This window comes from Colletotrichum destructivum, chromosome 9 (assembly GCF_034447905.1).
Source record: "Colletotrichum destructivum chromosome 9, complete sequence".
NCBI classification, from domain to species: domain Eukaryota; kingdom Fungi; phylum Ascomycota; class Sordariomycetes; order Glomerellales; family Glomerellaceae; genus Colletotrichum; species Colletotrichum destructivum.
The window spans coordinates 3,223,065-3,243,588 of record NC_085904.1 but is presented as its reverse complement, the minus strand read 5'-3'; the positions used below and the strand labels follow the sequence as shown (position 1 = coordinate 3,243,588).

The following is a 20,524-nucleotide window of genomic DNA, read 5'->3' as shown; positions in this document are numbered from 1 at the left end:
TTTTACCTACCAAAGTATATCCGTACTCACTCGCCCTAGGCTACCGACTGTAAGCACCGTCTTCTTCCTTACTTCACTCCCTCCCTACCTTCGGTCTCTGTTTCACAAGCGTCCCGCAGTGGCAGATGCCCTTGCTCAGTTCATTCTCCTCGTATCAAATTTGGTCCTCCCTGTGTAATGTGATTGTTTGTCGATACGGATTAGGAAAAACGCCCCGTCCCTTCGATCTGCATCTCGTCTGCCGGAGGAACCGGAACCAGAACCGGATCGCAGCAAACGGCCCAGCTTGCTCGCAAGCTTGATGCCGCGATCCATTCGTGTTTTCATATAGAACATGCCTCTGCTTTGTTTGCTATCGTACCACATTTTGTGATACGTATCGCCATGCGCGACGCCGTTACGGGTCCAACGCCTGCTAGTGTCTACGCGCGTGCTTTCAAGAGGACCAGTTCCCTCCCTTGGTTTCCAGTCTCCCAGAACAGCATTCCTCAACTAACTACCGGCGCCGCCGACGTACAATCGCTACTGAATTGAGAACCAGCAGATCATCTGGGCGATCATCTTTCATTCAGGATCCTTCCCTCGGGTGTCAGACGCTGCAGCCTCCTTGCAAAGGTGGCAGTCCCCAAACAGTGTCTCGTTAGATCATCAGTCAGTCATGCTCATCTGGGACTAGACTGTAGTACACTGACCACACCGTCCTTGATCTTTCCTTGGTGCCCACACACCGGGGTAGAAAGAAGGCTATCATGACCCCATTCTCTCCCCCCCTTGCCCCAGTCTCCGAGGGGGTGGAAGAATCTCATCTACTCAAACCACAAACAACTAACGATAAGTCTCGGCCCTCTAATATCTTTCTTTCGTCCTTCCACTCCCGGTGACATGGCTGCGAGCCAATACCATACGGCGCCATCATTGACCTTGCAACACTGAGTGGCGCTGGGCATAATCGAACGCACCAGGTTGAGACGTCGGGCGCTTCTCAAAAGGACGCTCTCGGAGTCTCGTTGAGGATTATCATGAACCGAATGTCCTCGAAACTCGTTTTCGTCGACGCTAAAAGCAGTTGTCCCGCAATCCCTCGTTCAAACCGCGGTCTCTTCAGTACACCAAAGTCTGACCATACATCACCATCGAGCGACTCAAAAGACAGAACAACTGCGTGGCTGCCGAACCAAGGTCACGACCTCGTATCGCCGCTTGAGTCAGTGCAGTCGTCTCCAGGTGTGGCGATACCGGTATCGCCCGAAACCAAGCACCCAATGGCTTGGGACGACCCCCCAAAGTCCTCCGCCCCATGGCACAATGACGCCGAAGAAATGGGAGACCTAGGGCGCGCGACGCCGAGAAAGGATGACAATCTACATCAAGGCAGCATAGCAGGGCCGGTCAGTGGGCAAATTCCCCTTAGGCGGGATGGAAACCTTGCTGTAGGGCCTGACCAGATGGATGATGATGACATGCTATACAAGAGATTCAGTAAGTCCTCATACGGCGCCACTTGGTCGTAGTCATGAAATTTTAACAGAGAGCCCAGGCCGACCGCCAACATATTGTGACTCGCGAAAGGACGTCCACAGAAAGAAGCATAACTGGCTGTCTGTGTCGATCCTGGCTCTGTCGGTTTACTCGACAGGTCTCAGCTGCCTCTGGTTCATCGTGGCCGTCGTGCAGCCGCGATGGGGCCCGCAGATCTCGTCAAGTGGCGGAATCCTCCCCTCGACGGCGTCCCTGGTGTGCGCCATGTTCGCCAAAACGATTGAGATATCGTTTGTGACTGTCTTTGTGACCTTCATCGGCCAGGTTCTGACGCGGCGCGCCTTCGTAAGGAAGTCCAAAGGCATGACCCTGGCCGAGATGACCATGAGGAACTGGGTCATTGTGAGTTCAAGCATGGTCTCTTGCGGCGCTGACACGGGCTGACTCGACATATGAAGCAACCGGGGTTCCTGATCACGCACTCGGAGACGCTGCCGTACGCCGGAATGACGCTGCTCGGGGTCGTTTCTCTCATCGCGACAGTGGCATCGACGCTATACACAACCGCGTCCGACGCCATGGTCACCCCCAAGCTAAAGTACGGTGGGTGGGAGAGCAAAACGCTGAGCGGTTACGTTTTGGCCTCCTATGCGAACCCGCCCTTTGCTCGTGAAAGGTGTCAGACACCACTGCGAGACAGCGACCCTGCCGGTGTCGATACTGCCGGACGTGCGTGTCTCGAAGTGTTGTACGCGGGACAGTGTAAGCCGCCTCGTGGATTGCGTCTCGGGAAAGAGGGTAAAGTGCTAACCGTCTTTCCAGCTTACCGAAACCTGATGTCCTTCTTGGGCGACTGGGACGCCATCAACAAGAACGGCACAAGCATCACGGTGGACATCTCGCAACGCCCCGTGGGAACGGCGCTGTTGTACGACAACACGACGCTGACGTCGGCGTGGATCGAGGTCGAGTTCAGCAACGCGACCAAGAACTATGAAGAGCACGGCAGGGTCGTCAACAACGTGACGCTCGCAATGCCGCACCCGAGCGTGTACGACGCGGCGACGAACCCGGTCAACAAGATCTTGCAGCCGAACGACCTTTCGGGCGTAGGGGAGTACGCCATCAAAGCGAGCGTCGTGTCGCCCGCTCTGAACGTTATGTGCGTCAACATGGCGCCGGACGAGCTTGCGCCTCTGGTCTATACGGAGTGGCCCTTGGGCCAGGTCAACTCCAATGATACGTTGGTCCCGGGACAGAGAATCGGCCCTCTGGACTGGGAGCATTATGTGCCTGGGCCGTCGGAGACGGAGTGGCTGAATCGGACGTCGGTGGACGACATCTTCCGTTGGGGAGAGCAGTACAACCGACGACCGCCCGTGTTCCAGCTTGTGAGTACCATCTCAGGGGTAGAGAAAAGCGAATGATGACGCGGGGGGCTAACACTTTGCCTTTCTCTCTTCCTCACTCTCAGTATCCGGCCGACTTCAACATGGTGACCAACACGACCGCCCTGAACGATGCCATCTACATCCTGACGAAATCGGCGTCGGTCGCGGACTACACGCTCTGCGAGATGCGTTCGTGGGTGTCCCCTCTCTGCTCGACGCACTTCAACATCTCGGGCACGACGGGAGCGCACATGCAAGCGCACTGCGAGGATCCCGAGGATGAGGACAGCTACAACCACGTCCATCCAGAAGTCACGTTCTCTGTGCCTGTGGTTGATTGGAAGGTAGCTCTCTCTCTCTCTCTCTTTCTCTCTCTTTCTCTCTCTTACTTGCGCGCGCTTGGCACACACACACACATGAACATTCACTCACATCGGTCTCAGAACATCGCAGACCAGTGGCGTCTGTCAATGGATATTAACGGCGGGGCGCAAAACAACAACGCGTCCAACGCGCGCATCCTTACGCAGTTCGTGCTCGAGGAGCCGCGGCTGGATCCCCTGCTCCCTTCCATTGCCGAGGCGCTCGCCGTGTACGCGTCGTCGACCATCATCATCGGCGGCCACGGCACGCCGTTCGAGCACTACTGGCGGCACGACAAGACGCAGCTCGGGGCGCCAGGTAGCCTGGACCGGTTCGAAGCCTCGATCCGGACGCAGGAGTACACTTCGGGCCACGTGGCGGAGTGGCAAAAGGCATTCTACGTGGTGCTCGTGGTGGTGGTGGGCATCAACGTGGTCTGCCTGGCGTACTTCCTCGGGCGGTCCGGGCTGGTGACGGACTTCACGGAGCCGCAGAACCTGTTCGCGCTGGCGGTCAACTCGCCGCCCAGCGAGCAGCTCAAGGGCAGCTGCGGCGGTGGCCCGGTAAAGCGCGACCTCGTGGTGCCGTGGCGTGTGGCGTACGCGAGCGGCGCGAACCACTACTTCTTCGAGGAGGCGAGCGACCGGCCGTGGCGGGGCAAGTATGCCGGGCAGGACCTGTTGTCGGCGGACACGGCGTACCGCGGGCGGCAGCGGAGCAGCTACCAGAGGCTGAGCACGAGTACTTCGTGGCTGTAGACTGGCGGTGGGTGTGGAGGTGGAGGAAGTGTGTACAATACAGAGAGTATTGGGTTTTCTGGGGTTTCTTGGCTCATGTCATCTAGGGGCGGGCTGGCTTGGTTGGGTGGCTCGAGGTCCGAGGGGGTGTCGACGACGGGCAAGTTGAGAAGGCATTGGCAAGATTTTTTTTATCATGAACAAAGGGGTATTGGTATGGCAGACACAAGAAGACAGGCAGGCAGGCAGGCTGGGACGGACACATGTCTAGAGTTCCAAATGATGTCAAGGTGCCCAGATGGTTGGATCCCAAGCATATGTATGTCTGTACGTATATATATATACAACCAACATCAATCATCATTTGCCTTTGGGTCAATACATCTCCGAGGACAGAGAAGCAAGCAAAATCCGTGTGTAGATTAGGTGGGAATTCCAATCCAAGCACTTCATCACCGTCACGCCAATTTCTTCTCTTCTTTTTTTTTTATTTCTTCTTCCGTCGTCTTGGCGTTTGAGTGCTGCGACTAGGCCTGTGCTCACCCTCTATTAATTGATTTATTCGCCTCCCCCCCCCCGGTCCTCACATGAGATGAAGCCAGAATATTGGCTACAACAAGACAAAAGGGGAAACGATAAGGGGGCTTTTTTACAAAAAAACTGAAGAAAAAAGACCCCGGAAACCGACACCGTAATAAGAAGAAAAAGGAAAAAGGAGGAGGAGAAATGACCGGTGATATTCGCACGCTCACAGCGGGCTTGAACAAGGTGGCTCCCGGCGTTCAGCGTGTTCGAGAAAAGGAGGCTGTGCAAGGTGGTCCCTCAAACCTTATAATGCCTGCCGCGTGAGACGTCTCCGTCTTTTTTGACATGTTGAACCGATTATACAGATAGATAATTAGCGTTCATACCATGACCGGCAGATTGAGCCATGTGGCCAACTGGCACGATTCCACCGTCTAAACTGCTTGAACTGCCTTGCCATTCATTCACCTCACCACCCACTCGGTATCCGCAGCGTAAACCATCGGTCGCCCTTAGCCTCATTCACTCGCCCCTGTCTTACACGAATAGGGGCGGCCAACCAACTGCTCTGCACAGAGTACTCTGCACTGTGGCTTATAATCCCGCTGCATACCTGCGTACCTAGCGAGCGAGACGACTGGCACAGACGGCAGGCGTTGGCGAAGGACACCACAACTCGGCCAAGGTTCCCTGACGCTTGCAGCGGCATCTGTGCGGATCGGCCCAGGCCCAGTCACGTTCCCTCCGTGTTTTGGTTTCTTGGCATCAACCAAGCCTCTCTCACGCCTCTTTCTCGCTGCCACTGCCACTGCCTTTGCTTCCGCTTCTGCCTCTGTCTCTGCCTCTGCCTCAGCTTCCCCATCTCGTCAACCTCGCTTCCTATCCTTAATCCACAGTAATTTCCTCCCACCCCTCTGGTAGATCTGCTGCATCGTCCCCCTTCGCCTGTTCTTTCTGCGTCTTGCATCTTGCATCCCGCATCCGCACCAGCATCGCCTGAAGTTCCCACCCGCTGCTCCGTCACTGTCCTCCCCCCCCCCCCCCCCCCCCCCATCAATCCAACCAACACCCAGACCTTCGACGTCAGTCTTGGCATCCTCAGCAACTACATTGGCATCCCATCCCGCTCCATACAGCCCGCGAGCATTCCATCACGAGGGTGTGGCCCGTCTTCCGGTCTTTACTAAATTCATCGGCTGCCCCCACTGGCGCTACCGCTGCCGCCGCCGTCGCCGCCGACGATCTGTAACGCTCCTCGCCAGAAGGCCGTCTTTCCACCCAGGACAGAAGACAAAGACGGTAGGGACCCCTCGAGGACCGAAACGATTTCGCATTCTACCGTCCCCGCTTGGTATTCTTTCCTTCTGTCACTTCATTGAGGAATGCAAACACTCTTCACTTTGGACCCGACACGCATGTCCCGGCCTTCACGTCCCGGCCCTCACGATTGAACCCCCCTCAAAGCCGACGGCCGAACAAGCGAGAGTGAGAGGCCCCCACGGAAATCCCGGTGCGGAAATACGACATTGGCATTTTGAGCGTGTATAAGAGAGACGGCCAGAGCAAGTGAGAGTGAGAGTGAGAGATCACCACGATACAAGAGTAAATATGCGTATGTCCGGCTCCTCCACCGCCACCGCTCATCCGAACAACACTCACTACCTCTCGGTTTCCATTTAACCCCGTTCCACATGTGCGGCAGTCACAAGGGATCGTATACTTACCCGTCAAACAGCTTATTATGCCAGAACCAAGGGCCGGACGCAGGAAATCCCTCCCGACGGCAGCCGGACACCTCTCTCCGGCGCCCGGTCACCGCTGCCGCCCCGGACACCCCTCGGTGAGTCTCCGGCGCCGACCTCTACCCACTTTCCTAATCCTCTCATCCCCATCATATCCTCCCCATTGCCGCCATGAACCATCCACTCATCCCCTCCGCCCTCGCCCACGCCCACTCAACTCACTTACTCCCTCCGAGTCTCCACCAACTCACTCACATGTCACAACCTCCCCATCATCTTACCCCTCCGCAATCATGCACCGCTCGCTCATCATCTTTTTTCTCTTTCTCCCATATCTACTCTCTTGCCCGAGCCATTCTCTCGACGTTTTTCTTTGAAAAGACATCACTAACACACCCACAAGACCAACGACCCCCGTCGCGGTCCCTGCCCGACCTGAGCGCTGATGTCCGCGCCGCCCTCGAGGCACCTAAGCACGACGACGTCTCCTACCGCCACAGCGTCTGGACTCGCTGCCGATGCTGCCGCCCTGGCCGCGGGCCTTTCGCCCTGCTGCGCCGTGTCATACTCGTCCCGCTCGCCGACGTCCTGCAGTTTCTCGAGGCGGCCTCCGAGTCCGTGCCGCCCGTCATCCCGGCGCTGCTCGCCGCGCTGTTCTTGCTGGTGGCGCTGCCACTGTTGATCGCCGGTGACTGCATATGAGTGGGTACGGGAACCCCAAAAGGCGGGCAGCGCCGTCTGAGAGATGAGGGGGAGGGGGGTGTTAATTGTATCGGGGGCTTTATTGCATTGGCGTTAGTTGTTGGTCGTTGCTACAGAGGGCTCTGGGAAGGACCGAGGAACGTCCCGAGGTAAACTCATATGCGCGTGATACCGAGTGCTACGATAGACTGCGCGAGACCGACTTTCGCTAGTTGTTATTATCCCTGACGGCGCATCAAACAAGCGAGTGGACCGTTTCTGGGACGCGACCAGATTTGCTGTGTGTCTATCCTGCCTATTGTAGGCAGATACCTCTGTCACGATGAATCAAGAGAATGTGTTCCAACGTACCGACCAGGTTCTGCTCTTCAGGTCCAGCATGCGTCGAACAGCCTAGGTAACGTCGTGACTAACCATCAAGGAGATCCAATCCACCCACCCACACACCCCCCTTTCTTTTGAGCAAGCCACAACCTATCCGAGACCGGAAGACTAGAAACCTCGACGCGTGGAAGATACGCGCGGGCCACGGTTGTGCCGCCCGGCTTTCTCCCTGCGGAGCCGGTGGTGGGGGCAGCCTCGAGGCTCGCGCGCACGGCGCCGCCGTGGGTCTAGTCGGCTGCCGGGTATGGTCGGGCGGCCTTCCCTCGGTGAGGAGGGAATTGATCCAAGAGGCGTGTTTTTCCGGACTCCGGCTCCCGACTTGGCCAAAGATTGACTTGGAAAAGTAGAGAGGCAAGCCATGAAAACTATAACAACAGCAACAACAGCACACAAACCCCCCCCCCCCGGGTTTGCGAAGCAGCTTTGTTTCGTCGCGACCTGCCAAAAGCACCGCGCACAGACGGATGGGGCATGCCGTGTTAGTGCCATTCCGAGTCGGATTGCGACTAGCGCTGGCAAAACAAACAAACGAACCACTTTTGCGTACCTAAGGTAGGTAAGAAAAAGAAAATAAGAAAAAAGAGCCACTCATGGTCTTGCATTAAAAGTGTGGCTCAGGTCTATGAATGCCTGGGTTGCTAAGGGGGAAAAGTCAAAAGTAAGGTAAACAAAGCGACCATCACAAGGTGAAGCGCTAGCAGCAGAATGCATCAGCAACGGGTTGTTGTTGTTTTTTTTTGCGCAACTTGAAATAGGTATCATTAAGTACTTGATGTAGAATGTGTTTGCAGCGTCGCGATTGACAGGTAGCCGCTCCCACGCATTATCCGGCTGGTCGTAATGCCGGTATGTATGTACACCCCGGACGTCTCCTTCGTAACCATGTCTCGTGTGAGACTCCAATCCGGCAGACGTTGCCCTAGGTCGAGAATCGAAAACCGAGGTCGAATGGTAGGTGATCCGTGACAGTGTAAACAGGAAGTCATGTCAACAAATCAGAACCGGCTCCTCCACATGTGCCAGCCCGTGTCCCATCTCGAGTGTGTGTGTGTGGTTGTTTGTGTGTGAGTGGGCGGAAGGTCGTTTTTCCCGATTTCAAAGCGCGCCCAGTTTGAAGCCATTCATTACTTTCGCCCATATCTTTCTTCATTATCAGGAGAAGTAGGCGTCGCGTTTATGCCTGGGAGGCGGCGGCTTGACGCTTGGCCTTGCGGCGCGAGAGGCAGCGGGAGACCAACAGACCGGTAACGCCCACAGCGACGATGAAGACGATGCAGAAGACGACGACTACACCGGCCTCCTGGGCAGCCCAGTTCTGGCGCTTGGCGAGCTGGTGAACAGCGTCGCGGGCGACAATGGAGTTGATGGCGGGCATTTTGAACGGTAAGGTGAGTGGAAGAGAGTCGGCTGCAGAAAAAGAGAGAAATTTGTCAGCGGATGAGTAACGATGCAAGAGGGAAAAGCGATTGAATAAAAAAACAAATGACGGGCAAGTTAGTTATGTATGAACGAGGCCGTGGCAACGACTGTTTGCGATGAGCCGGAGCGTTTCCGTAGCGTGCCGCCCCAAAAGCGGCCAGAGTCGCCGGGGTTGAGCAAACGAGGTGGATAAGGGCGTGTAAGCTTGTCCATTTGAGGCATTTTATGGAGACGCCAGCTCTTCGCCCTTGGGACCTTTAGGAAGCCGGCCCTGGGAGCTCAGTATGCCTATCGTCATCGCCGGGGTATCCGGCCTTCGCGCTTTGTCGCAGGGGGGGAAAACGCCGGCTGCTTTCCCTCACCATTCCATCGTGCAGCTTAGACGGGTTGCTGAACGTGAAGCTCAAGAACATGCGACGGACATGAATTGGGGGACCAAGAACACTGCCGCAGAGGAATTGGGACATCGAGAGGGGAAAGTCAATTACCTTTGATCAGTCGGGGCCGAAGGTTCAGTGTCCAAGTGGCAGGGACAGACAGGGTGAGCGCGCGGCGGGGAAAGGGCCCTGGTGGTACGGTCGCTGTAAAGGCCTGGGTTTGGGCGAGGAGTGAATTGACCGTTGTGGAGGAACAGAGTGGGAATGAGGCAGGTGTGAGGAAGTTGAAATGATTGATTGATTGTCGAAAGAGTCGAGGGAGGGATTGCGGGAGAAGAGGAAATGAGAGGAGAGGAGGATGAACAGGTAGACTGATCTGGGCGGGCGGAAGCAATGTAAATAGCTGGTCAAAATGTCGGACCTTCCACGGGCACTCTCACATTTCTGCATACTTACAGATACTTACCTACAGCACACCCACCCTCTTCCACCGCAACTGCCCAGGACAACTGGCTGGGGCAGGTACAGATACGGAGGCTGGTACCTCGGCGCCAGGCTCTCGTCTCACCGGTGGCGGGCCAGAGTTTAGGCCATTGGCAAGTCGCGATCCGTACTGGTGAGGTGGGATCGGAGGTCGCGTTATGTCATAAGAGCGGCGCCAAGAGAGCAGGGGAACAAAAAGCTTGTCTCCATGGATGCCGGGAAAACGGCAGGGCCAGGCTGACTGGTTTTCAGAGGTCACCACAGACCGGAGAGTCACCACTCACACCACCGTCTAGCAGCGGAGTCTTGATCTACAGGCGTTACTAGGCACGGGAGGCCGTTCCTTGTTCTTCTTTCCAATTTCACTTCCCACTTTTCCCCCATTTCTCTCTTGCGTGAAGGTTGAGCCCGATTCGCGGGTCGACACACTATCTGACCTATCTCTCTCGTCTTCCCTATATCCTGTTCTATGGTGTGTGCATGGGTGTTGGTGGTGCGAGCTTGAACCATGGGTCCATTACGCACGGGGACTGGACGCGGCCATTGGATGACAGGGCTCCAATCTGAATAGTGTCTCCAGGGATTCCCATTTCTTCTTTCCAACCTGAGTGAGCAGTCGCCGCCTTAGCCCGGGCCAGCCCGGCCGAGAGAATAGTGTACATGGCATGTCACACCAACTACAGCTACAGAGCATCTGACCGACCAGACGGAACGGAGTACAGCTCTTTACGAGCCGAAACCCTTGGGGCAGAAACAAGGCGAGAAACAGACACTGATCAACGATTGTGACCGAGAGCTAAACCGATCACTGACGGTAACGTATATCTACCTATCAGCGTTGAACCCTGCGTAAACTTGACGGATAAAGCGCCAACGATTCTCTTTTAGCTACTACTGAGCAGCCGCCATGATAACCTCTACTCGTGCCATAACATCGTTTTTGGTTACCGTATCCCGACTCGTTAGCGAAGATGGCCTCTCTCTTATCGACACCCCCCTACCGCGACGCGAAAGTCTCGATAAACTTGGCAAGCTTCTCCGCACCCTCGAGAGGAACCGAGTTGTAGTTGCTCGCCCGGATTCCTCCCACGTCACGATGGCCCTTCAACCCGGTCAGCCCCTGGGCGGCAGCCGCCTTCAAGAAGGCTTCCTCGGCGGCATCGCCATCCTTGATCCTGAAGCAGATGTTCATACGAGACCGCACCGTCTTGTCCGGCACGATCCTGTAGGTTTCAGGGTGGGCCTCGAGGGCCTTGTAGATGAGTTGAGCCTTCTGTTCAGATATGGCCTGCTGACCTTGGACCTTGTCAGGGTGTTGTTGCAGCAGCCTCTTCAGAACCCGGCCCGCGATGTACACGCTGTAGAAAACTTGATTAATTTCAACTGGCAAGATTGCCTTGTGTAAGTGCGTACTTACTCAAAGATGCTGAGTGTGTTGTAGAGACTGTTGCTCTTGGCAATAGCCGCATACTCGAGGATACGAGGCGGAATCGGCAGACCCAGTTGTCTCATCAAGGCCGCGGAAGGCTGCGGCAGGAGGCTCTTCTTGATGATGACGACAGTCACACCGGTCGATCCAAGGTTCTTCTGGGCACCGAAGAAGATAGCCGAGAAGTTGCGAACCGGAATCTTCCTTGAAAGGATGTTGGAGCTCATGTCGGCAACAACAATTGGTCCATTGGGCCCCGGCTCGAGGGATTTGGGGAACCCGGGGAACTCGACGCCATCGACGGTCTCATTGTCGCAGTAGTAGACCATGGCAGCGTCCTGAGACAGGTTCCAGGTACTCTCATCCGGGATGGTTCCAAACTTGCCGCCATTTGTCTTGCGGCTGTCCGCCACGATGTTGACGTGCTCGGAGCCAAAGAGTCGCTCAGCTTCCGCCGCTGCCTTTTGCGACCAGCCACCAGTGACGATATAGTCGATCTTGAGATTCTTCACGGCCGCCTTGAGCTCCGGGACTGCGCTGTCATCATCCGACCCAATCTCGTTACGCTTGCGAGCAACCCAGTTGCCGACAAGGTTATACGCCGTAGCAGAGAACTCTCCCGAGCCACCGCCCTGCATGAAGAGGACCTCGTAGTCGTCGGGAATGTCAAGGTAGGAGGCCAGATCGGCCTTAGCCTCATTGATGATGGTGGTAGCAATGGCCGAGCGGTGCGAGTGCTCGGCGATGCCTAGACCAGTATCTTCAAAGTTGACCAGGGCCTTGGCAGCGTCCTCAAGGACGTCAGTAGGCAGCAAGGCCGGGCCTGCACCAAAGTAGGTGATGTCTGCTCTAGAGGGCATGGCGATTCTGTTCTGTTGAAGCTTGAAATATCTGACTGATGGAATACAGATCGGCCGGAGTCAGAGAGGTTGTGTGACTCGAAGCAGTGACAAAACGAAGAAAGAAAAAAATGCCCCACGTTCCTCAAGTTGCAGCTCTCTGCCCGGCCTTCGGAGGCAATGGTGGGGTAGAGGTGAGTCGATATTATCTGCCGAACCTAAGCCGGCCCTGATGCAGCCCAAGTACAGTAAAAGCAGCGAGCGGTCACGTAAGCTTGGATGGCAGGAAGACGACAGGATTGGTGCTGCGGGACATGGATCGTTTGCGGGGCCGAGCCGGGATAAGCACCGGGCCCCAGTACACTTTTTAGGTGGGTTCGCAGGGCTACTGGTTCGTTCAGGTTCGCTCTGCAGTTGCCGTAGGAAGCATTGTCACTTCCTTGTACAGATACTACTGACAGGAACAGGAAGAAGCAAAATGTCGAGTGAAAAAAAGGAGACTTGCAGACGGGTCTGTCATCAATACCCTGTGAGTTAGTCGACGGCGAGCGCGATGGGGTGTTTTGCGTAGTAATGCAATTCCATCGGCACCCACCACCGGGCAACGGAGCTATTCATTGGGGGAAGGGACGTTTCTTTGTTTTTCCTCTGGAGCATCATCGAGCTCCCGAGCACCCATACCTGGCCGATTAAAGGATGCCCTTGCTGCTGCTTGTGCCCGCCCGACCCTGTGTTAATGACAGACTCCCATGGCCCATGACAATCCTTGATCTCGTCTCGTTTTCGTGGTTCGCCTCTTGGTGCTTCCCAGCTGCCCCCCCAACCTATCGCCTCTTTTCAAATACTTTGTATACCCTGCTTGGCGAGCTGCATCGCCCTTGTACACCAGCAACAAGCCTTGCAAGACCAGCCACAGCAGTGGTTTCACCTCCCCATGAGGGCAAGGCACAACATAGAAGCTCTGCGAGCTCATCGCAGATTATCCCTCAACACCTCGATCCTGGCTGGCTGGCGAAAGCTCTGCGCAGGCTGCGCCCGGCCAAGCTGCTGCGCAATTGTTGGCAAAGCACTTGGCGACCTCTCTTGGAAAGTGAAAAGCGCGAATTTGGCCAAGGGATCTTGCCTGAATCAGTCACCTGACTGGGCCGCGGCTAGGCAAAGGTAAAGACCGCAACGCTGGGCAACGCGGGGCCTGTCATTTCAGGTAATTCTGCTTGAAAATCAAACGCTGAATAAATGAAATAAATCACTAACAGACGGACGATCGCATGTCAAGGCGGCCTTCACCGGCCCCCGCCCTCTTCTATCACTACACCACCCTAGTGAGGTAGCTTGGCACTGGCTCCCCCCCATCATCGTTGGTCCGTCACGTCGCATCACACCACAAACCTCTTCATGACTGCTGCCCGCCGTCCGGCCAAACTCTGGTCTGATCAGTCATCCCGCGCCGGGGTCCACGCTGCTTTTTTCCAAAAGAGCTCGCGCCGTTTCCTGTCAGCGTCCACGCGGATGCTTCCCTCAAGTCCACCGTCAACACACTGATTTGCTAAGAACAATCTCATGGCCCGTCTCCAACCGGGCGAGTCAAAGGTACGGAGTCTTTGTTGTCTGTAAACAATCAACCTCGGAGATCCACACACGGCGTGGGTAAGAGCATGGTCCATGGTGTATCCGCACAGTCCGAATCCCGTCGTCCGCCCGTTCCGTCGCGGCGTCGCCCCAATTTGAATTTTCTCTCTTTCTTTTCGCCTAGTTCCATCCACGGTGACTTCCAATCCGGCGCTTGTTTCACGTCAAAAGAGCCGGCTCTTTAAAAGACAGCTTTTCCAGCCACTTGCTCTAGATCACCTGGACCGCAAACAAATCTTGCCTAATGTAATACCACCACCTGCCGGAGATGCTGAACGAATGATCAGATCATCCACCGGCATGTATATGGGTTGAGACCCGCCCTTTCCATCCTATGACGCCATGTTTCTCTAGGGCGATAACGGCTTATCTGCTTATCGCAGCAACGGACCCTCGAGCGGCGGGGGACGCCTACCATCGGCGGTCGGGTGACCAATCACCGCCGTGCTCGTCCCGGCCGAGGAGTTGTTTCCCCCCGATGCCCAGTAGAATCTCGGACACGACTGCCTCGCTGCGGTGCGCTTCAGTCGGGAGGGCGTCGTCATCTACCACCAAACGCCTCAAAAAAAACACGTTTGGTTTTTGCACTGCTTCCACTCTCGATCAAAGTTGATCTCGGCCCTCTAAAACCTCTGGGCAATTGTCTTTTCCTCCTTCTCTTTTCCCCTCATAATCAGAAAAGAAGAAGAAAACCACCCCAAGAGTGCCCGTCGACTATCCCCCGCACCATGGCGACTGTTCTAAGTCAACTGAAACGCGTCCAACAACACAATGTTGCGACGCTGCGCCGCTCCCCCCTCGCCGAGATCTCTGGGGCTCTCGGCGACCTGGGAACTCTCCTGCCCTTAATGATCGCATTGGCTGTCCAACGTTCCATCTACCTTGACAGCACTCTAGTGTTTTCCGGAATCTTCAACGTCGTGACCGGCGCCGTCTTCGGCATCCCGCTACCCGTGCAGCCGATGAAGGTAAAATATTCGTATCAAACACCAAATATCACCGGACAATACTGATTCGACCAACCACAGGCCATCGCCGCCGCTGCCATCTCACGGTCCGAATATGGCAACATCCAAACCGTCATGGCCGCCGGCCAGTGGGTCAGTCTGGTCGTCCTCGTAATGAGCCTCACAGGCTTGATCCGCTGGGTCACCAAGAACGTCCCCGTACCCGTCGTCAAAGGCATCCAGCTTGGTGCCGGCCTCTCCCTTGTCATGGCTGCCGGCTCCAGCCTGCTTCGGGACCTGCACTGGACGTACCCCGTCGTCGACAACAGGCTCTGGGCCCTCGCCGCTTTCCTCGTGCTCATCTTCACCCAGAGGCTACCGCGCTTCCCCTACGCGCTGTGCGTTTTTGTTCTGTCTCTCGTCTTCGCCTTCATCGCCACCCTCACAAAACGCGACGACGTCCACATTCTCCGTATTCCCGACATCTGGCAGCCTCACTGGTTCCAATGGGACCTTGACTGGTTCAAGTACAAGCCCCTGTCCATGGCCATCGGCCAGCTGCCGCTCACCACCCTCAACTCCGTCATCGCCGTTAGCGCCCTCGCGGCCGACCTGCTCCCTGATATGCCCACCCCGTCAGTAACCGCCATGGGCATCAGCGTCGGAGTCATGAACCTGATCGGCACCTGGTGGGGCGCCATGCCCGTGTGCCACGGCGCCGGCGGGCTCGCGGCGCAGTACCGCTTCGGAGCACGCAGCGGCGCAAGCGTCATCGTCTTGGGCTTGTTCAAGATCGTCCTGGGTGTCATCTTCGGGAACTCTCTTATCGATCTGCTTAAGCACTACCCCAAGAGTCTGTTGGGCGTCATGGTCATCGCCGCGGGACTCGAGCTGGCCAAGGTTGGGCACAGTCTGAACCATGGCGCCTCGGATCTCTGGGAGAGCTCTATTGGTAGCGGAGGTGGCGGCTTCACAAGGCAGCAACGCACGCTCTCGGACAACGAGAGGGCCGAGAGATGGACGGTCATGCTGATGACTACGGCGGGCATTCTCGCGTTCCGCAATGATGCTATTGGCTTTGTTGCAGGCATGCTGTGTTACTGGGCGTACCGGCTCTCGGATAGGACGCAGAAGTGGTGGGAGAGCAGGAGATCTCTGACTGGCGGCGAGACCGCGCCGCTTCTGAGTTGAGTGGCTTCCAGGATTTTCTCAATACCGCCTCTACCAATCCCAACGGGTGTTCTGTTCATCGGATGGTGGTAAACTTTCTTATGGTGGAGTTGAATGCACAGAGTACGTACACACTCAACGGACTCAAGACATCTTATCTGCTGTACATCGATCCTACCGCTTTTTGAGAACAGTGTGTCCTTCAAACCCTGGTAGGGCACCCTGAAGGGTTCTCGATTACCAGATTGCAAGATCCCACCATCCCCAGCGCTTAGCAAGGTGCGCGAGGGATTTCTTCTCATACAATGAGGTCTTAATGTCAATAAGCATGTTCTCCCAGGGCCTCTTCTTTCAAGTCGCTGTTGTGGAATGCTTCATTGTGAAGTCAAATGGATTTTGCTCGGTTGGTTACCATTCAGGCTTACAATAAAATGTCGCAAACCGCTGTGGCCCGCTGGGCTTTTTGGGACACATCAGTAAGGCCAAAGTGATGCATCAGACCGGTATGCAGGTTTAGACAACGACAACTCCATGTATCTACCTGCCCGTGGGGCTTCCAATTATTCTATGATCGAAGCCCTAGGCACATCATGTCGTGCGTTGTTAGTAGCCGGTGAAAAGGCTCTTATTATCATAGAGTCAGCATCTAGGAATACCTAAGTAGAGGGCGGTAGGTGGGAGGGTGGCATAGGCAGCTCCCTCACCGACAGACCGACGGCTATTGGATCTTGACCGAGAGAAGTGGGAACCGATGTCGGAAAGTTTGAGCGATCTACGCAGGGTGGTGTGCGCGACATCTGCCCATCCGTCTCCAAGTCGACTGGAGGTGTTTCGGATCTTGACCGAGATGCATCGTGAACAGCGCGCTGCTCACCGCAAGACGGCTGAGCGAACCACAACGCTGGGCCCCAATGAGGAATTGAAGATGGATGCGGAGGTGCATGAGGGATCCATAGTAGATGAGTCATCAATTGAATGAACATGAGGGCGATGCCGACTGGATCTAGGTAGGTAGGTAGGTACCTGCCTTTGAAAAGCCTAGGTAGCTACCGTGGAAAGCTGCATGAATGGCCGTTGATGAGCAGGTGCGTTGTTGATTGTTGTTGCCTTCCCAATTGGATTGAATTGGTGGGAAAGGCAGACGCCCGGACGGGAAAAAAGGAGGCAGGGACGACGCTCAAGGGGCTGGCTGTGTCGGGCTGGGCTGGCCGCTCCTCCTTCAAAGGGAAGGGACAGAAAAAGGTACCTGGTACTTGCGCAGCGCGGGGAAAGGCTGGCCCATAATCCAGGTGAATCCCACCGAGCGGCCAATCAGCGCCGCGACCTCCTCCACCGACCTTGCAATCGCGGCAAGAACGACTGGTATTTTTTTTGGCATCTCTCGCATTGTTCGCAGCCTCATCAGGTCCAACCTTGTCGCAACTGACCAAAACGCCTCTCTTGGCTTGCCGACGGCGAAGGAGCTGATCTGTCCGACTACAGAGCAGCGATGACTTCGTCCAACGCCGGCCAAAATGGCCTGGCGCCCGTGCCGACCACGCCGCCGCCCAAGAACAAGACAACACCGACGCCTGGTCGACCTGACCCCGACGACCACAACACCACTACGAACGCGACGACCGCGACCGCGACCCCTTCCCATCAGCAGCCGCCGCGCGCCGACGCATTGTCTGCCCACTCGCAATCGAACCCCGACACCTCGGGAAAACGCCAATCAACCCCGGGCGCCGCCGATACCGACATGACCGACGCCCACGCCAACACCGCTCCGCCTGCGACAATGTCGCACCCGGCTTCAGCCGCTCACAACATGGACGCCGACCCCTTCGCTTCGTCCTTCCCGCATACCCCAATGCCGAACATGGACCACGCCTACATGATGATGGCTCTCGCGCACATGGCCGGCAATCAAATGTCTAACCAGATGTCACCGCCCCCGACCGTCACCCCGGCCCAGGTCACCCTCCCCAGCACCATCGGCAACGGTAACGATCCTCTCGTCGCAAGCACACATAATCTCGCCGCCGCGACCCAGGGCCTGGAGTCCTTCGCGCGAATAGAATTCGCCGACAGTGTCTTCCAGATGACCACCTACGCCGTTATTATCGGCCGTGATCAAAAGGCGCTCATGCAGGCGAAGAGGGATGAGAAGTATCGGAAAAAGGCCGAAGAATACGAACGCGACGGACTGCCGCCCCCAGAACCCTTCAACCAAAGGAAATTCAGCAAGTCGTATGTCAGTGAAGAGGGAGGCATGCTGGGACCCGAATCCGATAGCGAAGGAGACGGCCGACCGGCTAAGCGCCGCAAGACCACTAGCACTGGATCTTCGCAGAAGCCGGAAGAGGACGAAGCAGACGAGAACTTCATCTCCAACCGTCAATATGTTTCGCACACGCCCGGCGCAGCAGCCGTCGATCTGGCTTCATTACGTCCCTCGCCCCATCACGTTCCGTTCATCGGCATCCACTCGCCAGGTCCCGACATTGCGAAAAAGACCAAGGCTATTTCAAGGGAGCACTTGAAGATTCAGTTCAACAAGGAGCAGGGGGTCTTTGAGGCCATCCCGCTTCACAAGAATGGTTTCTTCATCGACGACGTACACCACAAGGACGGTGTTGCCGTGCTGCGGAGTGGCGATCAACTGCAGATCAAAGACGTTGACTTTCGCTTCGTCATCAACGGTGTGCCTGAGGGCCGGACGGGCGCCGAAGAGTACTTGGAGGAGGACAAGCTCAAGAAGAAGCAGACTGGTGGAAAGGAGATGAGTTTCGAGTTTGAGGCATCACACGGCAACGGCCTGGACGACACAAGCGATTCGTCTCTCAGTTCACCAGCGCCCTCCGATGCAGGCCTATCTGATCTCGATATGGACATTGATGAGGCCGAAGAAGACGCTGAAGTTGAGGCCGAACGGGCAGAAGCGGAGGCGGAAGAGGCAGAGGAAGCCGAGGCTGAAGCTGCAGAGGCAGCAGCTGAGGCATCGGAGGTAGCTGAGGCAGCAGAGGTGGCCGAGGCAGCAGCGGCACTAGAAGCGGAGGCTGAAGCCGATGCCGATGCCGACGATGATGCCGATGCAGATGCCGATGCCGAGGGAGAGCTGCACCAAGAGTACGGCGAAGAAGTTGAAGATATCCAACCAACAACAGAAGTCAAGTCGGAGGAACAAGAAATGGCGCACCTTCTGATGGGAGCAGGAGCGCCACTGGGCTACCCCAACAAGAAACGAGGGCCCGGCAGACCGCCGAAGAATGGCTTCATGTCCAAACGAGAACAGCGACTACTCAAAAAGGCTCAACAGGAAATGGCCAAGAAGACGTTACCACAACCGCCTCCCGGAGAGCCCCCCATTAAGAGAAAGGTCGGGCGACCACGCAAACATCCCTTACCGGAAGAAGGGGGCGATCGACCAGAGAAGCGCAAGTACAAGCCTCGGAAGCCCAAGGGCGAAGATGGCCCAGAAGGGTCGGACGCCGAAAGGCGGGCAAAGGAGAAGAAGGAAAAGAAGGTCCGGCCCAAATCGCCACCCTTGGAACTCAAGATTGAGGACTACACCGAGGAACAGCTGCAGAAGCCGAACAAGAACTACGGCGTCCTCATCGACGAGACCCTCACTGCGGCAGGGCCCGACGGCCTCACCCTCAAACAGATTTACAAACGGATTACTCAAAGGTATCCCTGGTTCTATTTCCACACAGAGACGAAGGGATGGGAATCCAGTGTGCGGCACAATCTCATCGGAAACGAGGCATTCAAGAAGGACGATACCACAGGCCTGTGGTCGAGGGTGCCAGGCGTCGAGCTCGATGCCGGCAAGAAACGCAAGGCGTCATCGCCAGATCGATCCGTGAGTGCAGGCTACGGTCACTACAGCCACCCGGCATACACGCAGTACGCCCAGCAGCCAGGCCACATGCCCCCTGGCTACCAGCATCTTCCGCACAACTACCACGCGCAAGCCTACGCCGGGCAACAAGCTCAGGCTCAAGCAGCGGCGAGGACGACTCAGTACTCGCCTCCGGGGGCCACGCCAACGCCAGGCCAGCCCGCGCCGCCGCCAGTGGCATCACAACCAATCGCACCAGCAACGCTCCCTGGCTATGGGGCTGCTGCTGCCATCGCCCGGCCTCAAGGCGTTGCAGGGCAGCCGTCCACATACAGTTCACCATATGCATCAAGGCCGCCTCCTATCCACCCCGCCGTCAAGTCCGAAGACAGCGCCGGCACCGCCTCGACATCAGCTCCGCCCACAACACAACCTGCTCCGGCCGTCATCCCTGGAGCGCAACCACCACAGATACCCGCTGCTGCACCACAGCAAGCTCGACCCACTCCCACACCACCGGCGCAAGCCGAACCCCGCCCCGTCATCCAGCCTAGACTGCTCTCTGCCGTCAATGGTCTGAAGAATGGCCTCATCGGGAACCTGAAGAATGCAAAGAACCCCAAGGCTGAAGCTATCGTCATGTCCGCTCTCAACCGCTGCCTGGGTCTCAAGAACGCAGCCACGGAAAACCAGACCATGGAGGATATCTGCATGAAGGGTATACAGAAGCTCCTAGACGGCTTCTCCACGCGTAGCAACACTCCCGGATCGGGAGGTACGCCAACTCCGACTGGACCTGGCAATGTTTTCGACCCCAAGGTATTTAATGCTCTGGTCGGTTTCAAGAACGTCTCGTCGAACGCCCTCAAAGTCAGAATTGGCGAGAGTAAGGCCGAAGCGGTCACCTTGTCAGCCATTGACCGGGTACTCGGCCTGGCAGACGCGAGCATCGTGCCGCCGCCCGCGGAAGCCAGCACCTCGGCATCACCTCAGGCGGGTTTTGACGGGATCGAATCGCATTTGATGAACTCGGTGAAGCAACTCTTGTTGGGTCTCAACCAGAAGTTGCACGGAACATAGAT

At 56.5% G+C, this 20,524-nt stretch overlaps 6 protein-coding genes across 6 annotated transcripts; 4 read left to right on the top strand and 2 right to left on the bottom strand.

Moving 5' to 3' along the window:
- Window positions 1–1,262: 1,262 nt before the first annotated feature.
- CDEST_14080 (uncharacterized protein) lies at window positions 1,263–3,991 on the top strand (the record flags this gene model as incomplete). Its single annotated transcript, XM_062930236.1, has 6 exons — window positions 1,263–1,479; window positions 1,538–1,881; window positions 1,938–2,241; window positions 2,302–2,870; window positions 2,954–3,214; window positions 3,314–3,991. The coding sequence occupies 6 exons, from the start codon at window positions 1,263–1,265 to the stop codon at window positions 3,989–3,991; spliced, it is 2,373 nt and encodes a 790-aa protein (XP_062786287.1).
- A 1,169-nt stretch (window positions 3,992–5,160) lies between these two features.
- Window positions 5,161–7,372, top strand: CDEST_14079 (uncharacterized protein). Its single transcript, XM_062930235.1, has 3 exons — window positions 5,161–6,107; window positions 6,231–6,335; window positions 6,641–7,372. The coding sequence occupies exons 1-3, from the start codon at window positions 6,104–6,106 to the stop codon at window positions 6,937–6,939; spliced, it is 408 nt and encodes a 135-aa protein (XP_062786286.1). The 5' UTR covers window positions 5,161–6,103; the 3' UTR covers window positions 6,940–7,372.
- Window positions 7,373–8,035: 663 nt separating this feature from the next.
- On the bottom strand, window positions 8,036–9,550 carry CDEST_14078 (uncharacterized protein). Its single transcript, XM_062930234.1, has 2 exons — window positions 9,231–9,550; window positions 8,036–8,730 (listed from the first exon to the last, which is right to left on the bottom strand). The coding sequence occupies exon 2, from the start codon at window positions 8,696–8,698 to the stop codon at window positions 8,498–8,500; it is 201 nt and encodes a 66-aa protein (XP_062786285.1). The 5' UTR covers window positions 8,699–8,730; window positions 9,231–9,550; the 3' UTR covers window positions 8,036–8,497.
- A 763-nt stretch (window positions 9,551–10,313) lies between these two features.
- CDEST_14077 (Putative aminotransferase class V domain, pyridoxal phosphate-dependent transferase, major) lies at window positions 10,314–11,945 on the bottom strand. Its single transcript, XM_062930233.1, has 2 exons — window positions 11,020–11,945; window positions 10,314–10,960 (listed from the first exon to the last, which is right to left on the bottom strand). The coding sequence occupies exons 1-2, from the start codon at window positions 11,889–11,891 to the stop codon at window positions 10,600–10,602; spliced, it is 1,233 nt and encodes a 410-aa protein (XP_062786284.1). The 5' UTR covers window positions 11,892–11,945; the 3' UTR covers window positions 10,314–10,599.
- A 704-nt stretch (window positions 11,946–12,649) lies between these two features.
- Window positions 12,650–16,460, top strand: CDEST_14076 (Putative molybdate transporter 1/2). The gene is made up of 2 exons (XM_062930232.1): window positions 12,650–14,467; window positions 14,528–16,460. The coding sequence occupies exons 1-2, from the start codon at window positions 14,228–14,230 to the stop codon at window positions 15,635–15,637; spliced, it is 1,350 nt and encodes a 449-aa protein (XP_062786283.1). The 5' UTR covers window positions 12,650–14,227; the 3' UTR covers window positions 15,638–16,460.
- Window positions 16,461–16,981: 521 nt separating this feature from the next.
- On the top strand, window positions 16,982–20,523 carry CDEST_14075 (Putative forkhead-associated (FHA) domain, Fork head domain, SMAD/FHA domain superfamily). The gene has a single exon (XM_062930231.1). The coding sequence runs from the start codon at window positions 17,106–17,108 to the stop codon at window positions 20,520–20,522; it is 3,417 nt and encodes a 1,138-aa protein (XP_062786282.1). The 5' UTR covers window positions 16,982–17,105; the 3' UTR covers window position 20,523.
- The last annotated feature ends 1 nt before the right edge of the window (window position 20,524 follows it).

Bases quoted from the DNA above. Each gene is read 5' to 3' on its own strand.
- CDEST_14078 (XM_062930234.1), bottom strand. From the start codon at position 8,698: ATGCCCGCCATCAACTCCATTGTCGCCCGCGACGCTGTTCACCAGCTC.
- CDEST_14077 (XM_062930233.1), bottom strand. From the start codon at position 11,891: ATGCCCTCTAGAGCAGACATCACCTACTTTGGTGCAGGCCCGGCCTTG. The intron at 10,961-11,019 runs GTAAGTACGCAC...AGTTTTCTACAG, and splicing joins AACACACTCAGCATCTTTGA to CGTGTACATCGCGGGCCGGG.
- CDEST_14079 (XM_062930235.1), top strand. The intron at 6,336-6,640 runs GTGAGTCTCCGG...CACACCCACAAG, and splicing joins GCCGCCCCGGACACCCCTCG to ACCAACGACCCCCGTCGCGG.
- CDEST_14076 (XM_062930232.1), top strand. From the start codon at position 14,228: ATGGCGACTGTTCTAAGTCAACTGAAACGCGTCCAACAACACAATGTT. The intron at 14,468-14,527 runs GTAAAATATTCG...GACCAACCACAG, and splicing joins TACCCGTGCAGCCGATGAAG to GCCATCGCCGCCGCTGCCAT.
- CDEST_14075 (XM_062930231.1), top strand. From the start codon at position 17,106: ATGACTTCGTCCAACGCCGGCCAAAATGGCCTGGCGCCCGTGCCGACC.